Genomic DNA, 13,180 nt, shown 5'->3' on the forward strand with positions numbered 1-13,180 from the left:
GCCACCCACTTGTTCTTCAAAGGTGAGGGCAGGTGTGCCGAGTTCCTTTCCCGAGGATGGAACCCGGGGCGAGGGCGACCTGATAATAGGGCGGTTCCCGACTCCGTCCGCCGCCCTGGCCTTGGCGGTGGTGGGCGGGCGGTGCGGTGCATTTCAGTTGGGGCGCTGAGGAGGGCGCGGGCGGGCACCGCCATGCGGGGCTCGGCTTGGTAGCTGGTGTGGGTGGCCGGCGTGGCGGCTGGCGGTGGGGGGGCTGGCGGGACCCTCGGGAAGGTCGCGCACGCGGGCCGTTCCTCCAGCCCCGGGAGCGAGCCGCGCCCTTTGCAGACCCTGCCCGTCCCCTGACCCGGGCACCTCGGACGCCTGCCTTCCGCCTCCCCGGCAGTAGGTCCTCGGGGCTGGAGGACGGAATGGAAAAGCCGAAGCCCTTCAAGCTGTTCGTGCCGCCGCGGCTGAGCAGCAGCCAGGTGTCGGCAGTGAAGCCCCAGACCCTGGGAGGGGACGCCAATTTCTTCAAGGTGAGTTTGCAAGCGAGTGGCCATCCTGTCCTTCTGGCGGAAGAGGCAGAGTGGACTTTGGAGTGGCAGTATTTTGTGATTTTTTTTTTACCCCCCTTTTCGGTAAGTGTGGTCTGATTTAACCCAAGGACTTTCAGGAGCAGTGCGCGGGAGGAAGGGCGGGGTCCCCGGGCGCAGGAGAGAACGCGTCGCTGCTGCGGCAGAACTCGGCTGCGTAGCCTCCGCGGGCAATCTGACCTCCTGCCTGAAACGATTGTAGGCAACTTATAAGGCCCCTGCAGCAAAATATAAGTAGGGGAAAATTAGAAAATTCTACAAGGGAAAATAGAAATGTTTGAACAAATGCCTCCATAGGGGTGACAATCTGTGTTGTGGCTGAGCCTCAGGTTTTGCTCTGAGCTTCCTGGTGGATAGGGTAAAGATGGAAATTCGCTTATATAGTAAAGGTCTCACGGAAAGGAGAAATTATGCCAAATTTTTCACGTAAAGCAGCTTTTTCTACTATTGAATTATTAAAAAAAATTCGCATGTACTTTTCATTGGAGGTGGAATGATGCAGTTACTATTTTATATGCTGTGGTTTAAAATTTCTTATGGATGCTGTAACCAAAGAGTATATCATTTACATGTTATTCAATTGAAGACAATTCTCAGTTCTATTGAGGCGAAGATCATAATGAAGGAAACTCCTAATATTATTCCATACTACTAGTTAAAGTTACCAATATCTAGCCGGGTGCGGTGGCACCAGTCTGTAATCCCAGCGGTTGGAGAGGCTAACACAGGAGACTCAAAGTTCAAAGCCTGCCTCAGTAAGAGCGAGGTGCTAAACAACTCAGTGAGACCCTGTCTTTATTTTATTTTTATTTTTATTTTTTTTTAAAGAGAGAGTGAGAGAGAGAGAGGGGGGGACAGAGAGAGGGGGGGGAGGGAGGAGAGAGAATTTTAACATTTATTTATTTTTTCTTGGTTCTCGGCAGACACAACATCTTCGTTTGCATGTGGTGCTGAGGATCGAACCCGGGCCGCACGCATGCCAGGCGAGCGTGCTACCGCTTGAGCCACATCCCCAGCCCCGAGACCCTGTCTTTAAATAAAACACAAAATAGAGCTGGGGATGTGGCTCAGTGGCGGAGCGCCCCTGAATTCAATCCCTGGTCCCCCCCCAATAAATTATAATTACAAATATCTACAAATTTGTGTTAATTTATACATTAGTTTCATTTTATTAGTGAAAATACCTAATTAAAAGTTTTGCTTTGTTAACACAGCAAAAGCATTTGGTATTTTAAACTTTGTGTATATTAAGGGATTTATAATTACAGTCAATTCTTTGAGCAGATGTATATCACATATTTGTGTATCTCACTGTTATATATCACAGTGGTGTGAAGCAATATACTTAAGAACTTTTTTGTATTTTTAGAGTTTCAACAAGTGTATTGAGGATGATTTTGGTTTTCCTTTTGCAACAACTAATCTCTCCAAAAATGGGGAAAACATTGATTCAGGTAGGAGCCTAGACTAACAATATATCATCTTATAGAGAATCATGTTATTATATACATTGCCAGTTGTTGAAAATACAATATAAATATTAAGTTGATGTCCTTGATATTAAAGCTAGAAGTTATTTTAACATGTTGGCTTATCTAATATTAGTTGTTTCTTAACTTGCAGATCCTGCTTTACAAAAAGTTAACTTTTTGCCCATGCTTGAGCAGGTCAGTTAATCACAGAGTATATACATATAATCTATTTAGGTATTGAATTGCTTATTTAAAGAAGAAAAAAACTCTTCAGTTGTTGGATTGCTAGTCTTATGTTTTTAATTGTTGTTATTTGGAAGCTCTCAAATATTTTTTATAGGAAATATTCATTTTTTTAGGTTGATAATTCTGGCAGTTTCCACTATCAGGAAGGACTAAAAGGCTCTGATTTTGAGGTTAGATTTCCCATTCTTATAAACTTTCTTATAATTGGAGTATAATTTATTATTTGTATATATATCTTTCTTTTGAAACTTCAAAGGGATTAATATTGATTAATGTTTTACAATGTATTCTTTAAAGCTGTATTTTGTCTTTTAAAGTCTCTGAAACACAAGGATTCTGTACTTTGTTGTAAAACTTTCAGTTTTTAGGGGCAATTTCTTTTTCTTTTTTTTTTTTTTGGTAACTGATTTTTTTTGGGGTGGAGTGCAGTTTTTTAAACCATAGAAATCAAGACTAGAAGAGGGAAAGTGGATATAGTATGTGAAACGGCTAAGAATCAAGCCAGTATTTTACAAAATAATCTAGTAGACATAACTGATCATTTGGCTAATTTATTATATAAGGAATTTGTAGGACATGAAATGCTTTTTTGGGGGAGGGGGATACCAGGAATTGAACTTGGGCACTTGACCACTGAGTGACATCCCAAGCTCTATTTTGTATTTTATTTAGAGACAGGGTCTCACTGAGTTGCTTAGCACCTCACTGTTGCTGAGGCTGGCTTTGAACTCGTGATCCTCCTGCCTCAGCCTCCTGAACATATGGGATTACAGGCATGTGCCACCATGTCCAGATGACAGACTGTACTTTTGATATTAGTTATAAAAATGTTCTTAAGGTGTATAGATCTCTCTATTATTTTGATGTGGGGCATTGAACCCAGAGGCACTCAACCACTGAGCCACATCCCCTGCCCTTTTTAATGTATTATATATACATACCATATATACATACACACACACATTTTTTCCCCTTTCAGTGCTTTATTCACTCAAATTACTCAATACAATTTAACTCTATAGGTTCTTTTTTATTGATTTAAGCAAAAATGACAGTGGAATGAATTACAAGTCTTGTTATATATATATATATATATATACACACACACACATATAAATAACACATATTCAGCACAATTTTTCATATCTCTGGTTTTATATAAAGTATGTTGACATCAATTTTGTGTCTTCATACTGTACTTTGGATAATAATGTCCATCACATTCCACCCATCATTTATAACTCCATGCTCCCTCCTTTTCCCTCCCCTCCCTCTGCCCTATCTAGATTTCAGCTATTCCTCCCATGCTCCCCCTCCCTACCCCACTATGAGTCAGCCTCCTTATATCATAGAAAACATTTGGCATTTGTTTTTTTTGGATTGGCTAACTTCATTTAGTATTATCTTCTCCAATGCCATCTGTTTACCTGTAAATGCCATGATTTTTAAGTTGTAGATAGACACATAATATCTTTTATTTATTTGTATGTGGTGCTGAGGATGCCTCACACATGCAAGGCATGCTTTACTACTGAGCTACAGCCCCAGCCCTTTTATATTTCATTTAGAGACTGGGTCTCCTTGAGTTGCCTAGGACCTCACTAAATTGCTGAGGCTGACATTGAACTGATGATCCTCCTGCGTCAGCCTCCTGAGTTGCTGGGATTACAGGTGTGTGCCACTGTGCCTGGTTTAAATGTCTTAAATGAAGGAAAATTTCATGGCTTGATAAAGTCCTACTGTGGTAACAGTATCACAGAATTTTAAAATATGGAACCTATTCAGATATTTTAATAACAAAAAACTATCAGGTGAAGTGGCACATGCCCATATCCCAGCTGTTCAGAAGGCTGAGGCAGAAGGTTCATAAATTATAGGCCATTTGATGAGAACCTGTCTCAATAAAAGAGCTGGGGGAGGAGCTCACTGGAGAGCTGTCTGAGGTCCTGGGTTCAATCCCTAGTAGTTTAAAAACAAAAATAACAAGAGCAGCAGCAGCAACAAAAACTTTAAAAAGCTCTAAGTGAGCAGAAATAAATGTGTTGAAGAAAATAAGATAGGGACTAGGGGTCTGATGATCCTGGGAGTAATTCCAGAGGCTGAGGCAGGAGGATTATAAATCAAGGCTAGTCTGGGCAACATAGTGAGATCTTGTTTCAAAATAAAACGGTCTGGGAGTGTATCTCCCCTTAGTCTCCTCCCCAGGACTGGTGTGGGTGGTGGGTGGGGAAAGGCTGAGGGTGTCACTCAGTGGGAAGTGATTTGCATAGCATGCCCTATATCCTGAGTTTGATTCCCAGCATTCCAAAAAAAAAAAAAAACTAACAGAAAAAGGGAGGAATGGTGGAATGAAATTTACCAAATTATGCAGTGTACATATATGAATTTACCAAAATGAATTTCATCTTTATGCATACCTGTAAAGCACCAATTAAAAAAAACTATAAATGAATAGAAGGAAGTCCCATAGAGTAGAGGAAGGGGAGTTGGATGGGGGTGGGGAGGGAGGAGAGAGAGAGAGAGGAAGTATTGGCGCCTGAAGTGGAGCAAATTATATTCCCTGCGTGTATGATTATGCCAAAATATTGTGTATAACTATGATGTAGTAATAAAAACATAAGAAAGCCCCAAACAGGAATGCCTCTCATCTTTACAGTATAATGTGGATTAAAACATTCAGAAAATCTAATTAAAACCTTGGGCTCAATGAATTAATGTCTTCTGTTCACTATTCTTTTTCTTGGCATTATATTTTAAAATCTACATTCCTGGGGCTGGGGCTGTGGCACTCAAGCGGTTGTGCGCTCACCTGGCATGCTCGTGGCCCTGGGTTCGATCCTCAGCACCACATACAAATAAAAATAAAGATGCTCTGTCTGCTGAAAACTAAACAATAAATATTAAAAAATTCTCTCTCAAAAAAATTTTACATTCCTTTTTTTTCAAAAATTTTTTATTCTAATTAGTAATATATCACAGTAGAATGCATTTTGTTTGACACATTGTGTACAAATGGAGCACAACTTCTTATTCCTCTGGCTGTACAGAGTCATACCAGTAGGGTAATCATACATGTATATAGGTAATAATATCTGTCTCATTCTATTGTCCTTCCCATTGCCACAGCCCCGCCCCTCTCCTTACTCCCCTATGTATAATCCAAAGTTCCTTCATTCTTCCCTACCTGCCCCCCCCCCAAACTATGGATCAGCATCATCTTATCAGAGAAAACATTTGGCCTTTGTGGTTTTTTGGGATTGGCTTATTTCACTTAGCATGATATTCTGTAGTTCCAGCCATTTACCTGCAAATGCCATAATTTCATTCTTCTTTAAGGCTGCGTAATATTCCATTGTGTATATGTACCACATTTTCTTTATCCATTCATTTGTTGAAGAGTATCTAGGTTGGTTCCATAGTTTAGCTATTTTGAATTGAGCTGCTATAAACATTGATATGGCTGTGTCACTGTAGTATGCTGATTTTAAGTCCTTTGAATATAAACTGAGGAGTGGGATGACTGGGTCAAATGGTGGTTAAAATTCACATTCTTGACTTAATTCTCAAACGGTTTCTATAATCAAAATGTTTCAAGGTCACTGTTAAAATTTACAGATTTCTTGTAGAGTGATTTAAGGTTTTACCTATCTAGATTCTCCCATTGATGAAAATATTTCTAACTTCTTATTTAAGCACATTTTAGTTATTTGATTTTATTTAGTAAGGTATAACTTGGTTAAGTGACAAATAACTTCAGTGAAGTAGCTAATATTGTCTTAGTAGTTTAGGAGTTAAGATAGCTTTCAGTATGCTATATTAGAGCATAAATTGAGGAGCGAGTCATCATTAGAATATGGATATTTTCAATAGGCATCTGTAATTTGTTTTTATTAAAATTTTGAAAAATTAATTTTTTAAAATCTATTTTAACAGAATTCGGAGCCAATGAGCAGACTATATTCAAAACTGTATAAGGAAGCTGAAAAGATCAAAAAGTGGAAAGTGAGTGTAGAATCTGAACTGAAACAGAAAGAGAATAAATTGCAAGAAAACAGAAAGATAATTGAAGCACAGCGAAAAGCCATTCAGGAACTGCAGGTATAGTGAATTTTTAAATTATAAATATAACATAGTAAATGTTAGTACCATTGAAAATAGAGTATTATTTGAAAGTAAATTGGGTTTGTCTTGTTTTTGTGATGAGGATTTTTAAGATAGTGCTTTTTGAAGTTGGTTATAATTCAACTTTGAGAGAACAAGCTGTAACAAACATAATGCAAGTGATTAGAGAAGCAACAAATTACTTTAATGACTAATTAATGACTAGTTTGTGATAGTTTTTTTTAAATCCTATTGATACTGTTTTATTTGGTGTCTTTCATTATATTAGAATATAGTATTTATTTATAACCTTGAATTTAAAATTGACTTTATAGTATAAAGTTAAAAAGTTGATAAAATGCAGACAGAGCTAAAACATCACTCGAAAATGATGAGAGAAAATAACATGGCATTAAAATATAATTTAATCTTTTTAAAGATTATTCAGCAAACTATTTTAGAATGATGAAAGTGAGACTCATATTCTTATGGGAAATTCATAAGTGGTGGGTAAAAAGTTCCTTTTTGTATAGAAAAAAATTATAGACTGTTGTCGCATATTCAGTAAAGAAATGCTGCTTAATGATTATACTCATATTTATTTTGCTAAGCAAAATGTGATGCACTGTTTTTCCATTTGTAAATTAGTTTGAGAATGAAAAAGTAAGTTTGAAATTAGAAGAAGAAATTCAAGAAAATAAGGATTTAATAAAAGAGTAAGTAATAATTTAATAAATTTGTTCTTTCCAAATTTTATTTTTTATACTGAATTTATCATTAAAATAGTTTTCAAAATATTTTGAGCACTTTCTTTTTTTAAAAAAAAAAATTAAATATATTTTTTTAGTTATAGATGGACACAATGCCTCACACATGTGAGGCAATTGCTCTACCACTGATCCATAACCCCAGCCTCTATTTTGAGCACTTTCTATGTGTTATATAGCATTAATTTATAGCCAGGCATGGTGTGGTACACACCTGTAATCCCAGGTTGAGGGCGGGAGTTTACAAGTTCGAAGCCAGCCTCAGTAATTAGGCCACCTAAGCAACTCAGTGAGTCCCTTTTTCAAAATTAAAAATTGAAAGGGTCTAGTGATATGGCTCTGTGATAAAGCACCCCTGGGTTCAATCCCTAGTACCAAAAAAGAAAAAATATATATATAAGTAGAACTCTACCTAAGTGCTGTGGAAAAAGGAAGATATAACCATTCTGCATTCTTGCGTTTGGTAAACTGTGGTCACTGACTGACTTTCAGTTTTTAAAATGTCAAGCATCAGGAAGAGTCATTACTTGATGTCAGAAAAGTTGTACTTCTATGGATGTTATCTAGTTTACTGTAGACTAGGGCTCAACTGAGTTCCAAGCTGATCCTCACTGTCAAATTCCTGTTTTTGCCAGTGTAACAATTCATTCCTACAGAAAAGTTATAGATGGAAAAATTAAATTTTACTTCTTTGTTGGTAACTCCTATAAGACAGCTAGAAATCTTTGTTATTCATGTAATGAATGCCTAGTCAGAAAGTTACCTTATTTTTTGTTTTGAAGATTAGACATCTAGAGCATTTTGGAGGTAATTAGTAAATGAAAAGTCTTAACACATCATTTCTCTCTATCTGGAACTTTTTCTTGAAGGTTTATTGATAACAACTTGGGTAGAAACTTGTTAGAGTTATCACTTTTACTTAATTCAGTAACTGCCTCCCTTTATCTTTGCTAATATTATAGTCACTCAACTTTTTCTTCATATATATGTGATGCATGATACATGATATGTATATATATATATATATATATATATATATAATGTTTTAAAATTTCTTTAAAATTAAAACATTGAAACAGAATGTTTCATAATTTTCAACATGGGATTTTGCTTTGAGATTGGATTACACCTAGTCAAACTTGTTCATTTGTTTCAGGAATAATGCTACCAGGCATTTATGTAATCTACTTAAAGAAACTTGTGCTAGATCTGCAGAGAAGACAAAGAAATGTAAATATCTTGTTTTATGTGACTTTATCCACTTATTGAATAATTGAGGCAGAGAAGAAATGATCATTTCACCTTTTTGGAACTAATTTTAATTCAAATAAGTTTTATGTGCCTCATACCATTTCTTTGTGTAAGTAGCAACTACATTCTCAGTTATTATTTAATTCAAAGTTTTTTGAAAGTTCATGACTTTTTTCAAAAGGTAACATTTGGCAAATACTTGGCGTTTATAGTTAATCTACATTTCATTTAGTGTGATTTTTAGATTAACTTTCTCTTTTGTCTGGAATAACCACAAAATTGAATCAAGAACAAGACATAGCCATGTCCATCAGAGAAAATACTGCTGGAGGGCATGCACTATAACAATGTGAGACAAAAATGGAGTTCATATATGTTAGTCCCATAAAATAATAATGGACCTTAAAAAGTCCTGTAAACTAAGATGTAGCCTTTGTAATATTGTAGTGCAACACATTATTTGTGTTTGTAGTGATGCTGGTTTAAGTAAATATACTGCACTGCTTATTGTATAAAAGTATGGCACATTAAAATTATGTTCAATATGTAATACTTTATAGTGATAATAAATGTACAAGTGGTTTATGTATGTGCTGTAATATTTTTAATCATTATTTTGAAGTGTATTCCTACACATAAAAAAAAGTTAACTGTAAAACAGCCTCAAGTGGGTCCTTCAGAAGGTATTCCAGAAGACTTACTATCACAAGAGTTGATAGCCCTATATGTGTTATTGCTTCTGAAGACTTTCCACTGGGACAAGATGTGGAGGTGGAATCCTGTATAGGTCTAGGCTTATGTGTATGTTCATATCTTAGTTTTTAACAGAAGTTTAAAAAGTAAAAAATCTAAAATGGAATATATTTTATAGAATTAAGAATAGGAGGAAAATATATTTTTGTACAGTGGGACAGCATATTTTTGTTTTAAGCTAAGTGGTATTACAAGAGTCTAAAAGTTAAGAAAATTAAAAGTTTATGAAGTAAAAAAGTTATAGTAAGTTCATTATTGAAGAAAGAATTAAAATAAATTTAGTGTAGCCTGTGTACAGTGTAGTATTTTTAAAGTATTATGCAGTATTATGCACTAATATCACAAAAATAGGAATCGAACAGGACAGCAAATAGAAAACATAATAAATATAATAATAATTCATCTTTATCAGTATATCACTTTGAATGATGACGGTCTAAATGATAAAAGATAAATGTGGTCAGAATGGACAAAAAACAAGACCCAACTATATGTTGTCTGTAAAATAGTCATTCTAAATATAAAGACATATATACATTAAAAGTAAATGGATAGAGAAAGATATAGTAAGACTAATAAAAAGTAAGGAGTAGCTGTATTGATTTAGAATATAATAAAAAATTGCTGCTGGTTGTAGGGGCGCATACATGTAATCCCAGTGATTTGGAAGGTTAAGGCAGGAGGATGGCAAGTTCAAAGCTGGTCTTAGCAACTTAGTGAGGCCCTAAGCAACTTAGTGAGACCCTGCCTCAAAATAAAAAACAAAGAGTTGGGAATGTGGCTCAGTGGTTAAGTCCCTAGGTTCAATCCCCAGTACCAAAAAAAAAAAAAAAAAAAAAAAAATTGCTAAACATTCAACTAGTAAAATGTGACTTTTCTAAGTCTCAGATTATTATTCTCTAGCAAGCAATCAAAGATAAGATGAATGGTGAAGTATACAATAAAATATATATTAACAGACCACAGAAATAGACCCTCTATAGTATAGTGTAACTCCAGAGTTTCTTGCTTGAATTTTTGGCTGAATATTTGGTGTTAAAGTCATTATTATTGTCCTTATTATTACTCATGGTGCTGTGGATTGAACCCAGGGTGAGTCTTTCTCTTTAGATCACTGCTGCTGTATAGGAAAGAGATTGACTTTTGTTTTCTTACAAACTTGATGTAATTGTTCATTTTGGGAGTTGTTTTTTTGTGTCTTAAATTTTCTGCATAGAAAATCATGTGTGTGAACAAGAAAGTTTGATTTCTTCCTTTCTAATCATGTCCCTTTTATTTCCTTTTCTGATTTTATTGAATTAACTAGAACTTTTAGTAAGTGTTAAAAAAGTGATGAAAGGAGACATCCTTTCTCTTTCCTTATCTTAGAGGGAAAGTTCCTAGTTTCTTACTTGTGAAGATTGTTGTTTTTGGTTTTTCTTCCCCAGTCTTTTTTTCTCTTTGCTTTCCATTTTGGAAATTTTTGTTGAACTACATCTTCAAGCTCAGAAATTATTTTCTTAGCTATGTCTGGTGTACTTTATTTCTATTTCTATTCTTGATAGGTAGCATTTTGATTTGGTTCTTACTTAGTTTCCAGCTCTACTTATATTGCCTATCTGTTTATTTTATTTTTTGTTGTGCTGGGGATTGAACCCAGTATTGCCAAAGGCTGCAGACCAGATTTGAGCCCTATGCCTTATAAGTCTAATTAACAAAGAGGGAAACAGTGGTGAAGCAAGAAATCAATTTAGGGAAGGTATTGGGAATGAGATTGATCAAATTTTGTGCATGTATGAAGATGGCATTACTGAATCCCACTATTATGCTTAAATTATAATATAAAAATGAAATGAATTTATTCTTGGTTTAACCAAAACTTAGAAGATTAACAGCCTTGAAATCTTTCCTATATGGACAATAGCTTTAGGATAATATAGAGGAAAAGACAAAGAGGAGAATCCAATGGTATGCATATGTATGTTCTGTCAGTTTGTGTAAGCCCTGACTTAGAGCTGCCAGGGCTTAGGGGTGGGGGTGGTTTCTACTCACAGCCCAAGATGGAGCTGGGAAACAAAAAGCACTTTAAATCATACAGATTGGGAGTACTGGGTGTTTCTTTTACGTCTTTCAATTTTAAAGGATCTCTTGTTACAGGGGAGCCTAGGAAAAGCTCTCTACCACTGATCTAGTCTCCCACTCCCCTGCCTCTCTATTCTTGCACATCTACTTTATCTACTCAAGTCCATAGCATAGTAGTTGGAGTTGTTTTAAATTCCTCCTTTGATAATTCTAATATCTCTTCCCTATCTGACTCTTGGTTGGTCTGATGCTTGCTCTGTCTTGTTGTACTGTATTTTTTGCCTTTTATTATGCCTTGTAACTTTTTTAAATAGCTGGGCAAGAAACTGTTGTAAATAGGCCCCAGTAATGTTGTGGTAAGGTGTAATGAGAGGGGAAGTGTTCTATAGACCTATGATTAGGTTTCAGTCTTTTAGCAAACCTTTTCCTATGGATTGTGAACTTGGCAAGTACTTCTCAGTCTTGAAATGGCTTGGGTTGGCTGGAGTTTGTCATTTCCCTTTTTCTAAACAGAAAGCTAGATGGGGATGGAGTTGGGTATTTTTCTTCCTCCATGTGGAAATCTATAACTGGCTAGAATTGGTTCTCTCCCTTCCCCTTAGGCCATTTAGACTCTGATAAAATCCCAGCTGATTTTGCCCTGATAAAATAGTTTCTAAGACAGGCCCTATAAAGAACAAGATGCATTAACATTTCCAATGGTTTCTTTTTCCCTCCTCATGTTAATGCACAAGAGGATGTTTGCTGTGAGAATCAGGTAGAGCTTTAGGAGGTAAATGTCACAAGTGTTGGAACCCCTCCCTCTTAGGTCCCCCTGCAGTTTTCATCTCTCAAACTGTCCACCCTATTTCTAGCCATCTGTCAATTGCAATTCATGTTTTCTTAGGCTGGCTGTGGTTCCCACAGAGTTTTCTGTTCTGGATTTCTGTCCTGGTTAAGTTGTGATTTGTTCTATATGGGCCTTTCTCTAATATTAAGGGCAGTAGTTTGCTCTGTGACTTCACTTTCCTTTCAGTCTTTTTCGGCTTTTAATGCTATTTCAAAGGACTCAGAACTGAATTAGATATCCCAGTGCCCTTCATGAACAAAGAATTTTAAGTATTTTAATGTTTTTTTGAGATATTTTGAGAATTTTTGACATCATTAAGTGTTTTAAAATTAAATTTTGAAAATTTTATATTAATAATAGATGAATATGAACGGGAAGAAACCAGGCAAGTTTACATGGATCTAAATAATAACATTGAGGTAAGTATTAGTGAAAATCTGAATATTTTAAAAAGAATAATTTCTAAGCAATGTAGAGTGATAGCTATAAAGATTATAGCTATAAAGATTATAAAAGAATAATTTCTAAGCAATGTAGAGTGATAGCTAGAATAATCTTTTTGCTAAAAAGATTATTACTTATTTTGTTGATGTATGATCAAATCACAATAAAATTCCCAAGATCTTATGAGTACTAATGTTTTGTTATGTAGTAGCTTTCTGATTTACATACTAGTTACACTATTCAATGAAATATATCAAATGTTCATTAACCCTTAAATCAGAGATCAGCACATTTTGACACATCCATTAATTTGAAAACATATGAAGTATTATTAATCTGTGTCTGACTTCTGTGTGCCTTTGTTGTCTCATCTTCTATCATTCACTATTTTGATTTCCTGCTGTAGTCTTTTTATTTTTCCCTCTTTTCCCCCTCTATTAAGTAAAAGGGATTAAGTTGTACTGGTTAGTGGTCAGGACATTGCAGAACATATCCATGCTCAAATTGTCTATATTAAGGCTAGCCATGAGAGACATTCTGGGGAACCCATGCTTCTAGTTTGACCTGATGCTATGTGTGATGTAGGGGAAAGAAACCTAGTATTTAAGAAAAAAAAATTTTTGTACTGTGAATTCAACCTAGGGGTGCTTAACCCCTGAACCATGTTCTCAGGCCTCTTTA

The 13,180-nt window shown here is 35.8% G+C and overlaps 1 protein-coding gene across 1 annotated transcript in view; it reads left to right on the plus strand.

The window, feature by feature from the left end:
* Nucleotides 1-13,180, plus strand: part of Sycp1 (synaptonemal complex protein 1) — a 114,651-nt gene continuing 101,471 nt past the window's right edge. Inside the window, exons 1-9 of the mRNA XM_077791408.1 lie at nt 1-22; nt 386-518; nt 1,945-2,029; nt 2,199-2,242; nt 2,407-2,463; nt 6,227-6,391; nt 7,043-7,110; nt 8,318-8,391; nt 12,416-12,474. Of these exons, the coding sequence (XP_077647534.1) occupies nt 411-518; nt 1,945-2,029; nt 2,199-2,242; nt 2,407-2,463; nt 6,227-6,391; nt 7,043-7,110; nt 8,318-8,391; nt 12,416-12,474 (660 nt within the window). The 5' untranslated portion in view covers nt 1-22; nt 386-410. The remainder of the gene's footprint in view (nt 23-385; nt 519-1,944; nt 2,030-2,198; nt 2,243-2,406; nt 2,464-6,226; nt 6,392-7,042; nt 7,111-8,317; nt 8,392-12,415; nt 12,475-13,180) is intronic.

Source organism: Urocitellus parryii, chromosome 11 (genome assembly GCF_045843805.1).
Source record: "Urocitellus parryii isolate mUroPar1 chromosome 11, mUroPar1.hap1, whole genome shotgun sequence".
Taxonomy (NCBI): domain Eukaryota; kingdom Metazoa; phylum Chordata; class Mammalia; order Rodentia; family Sciuridae; genus Urocitellus; species Urocitellus parryii.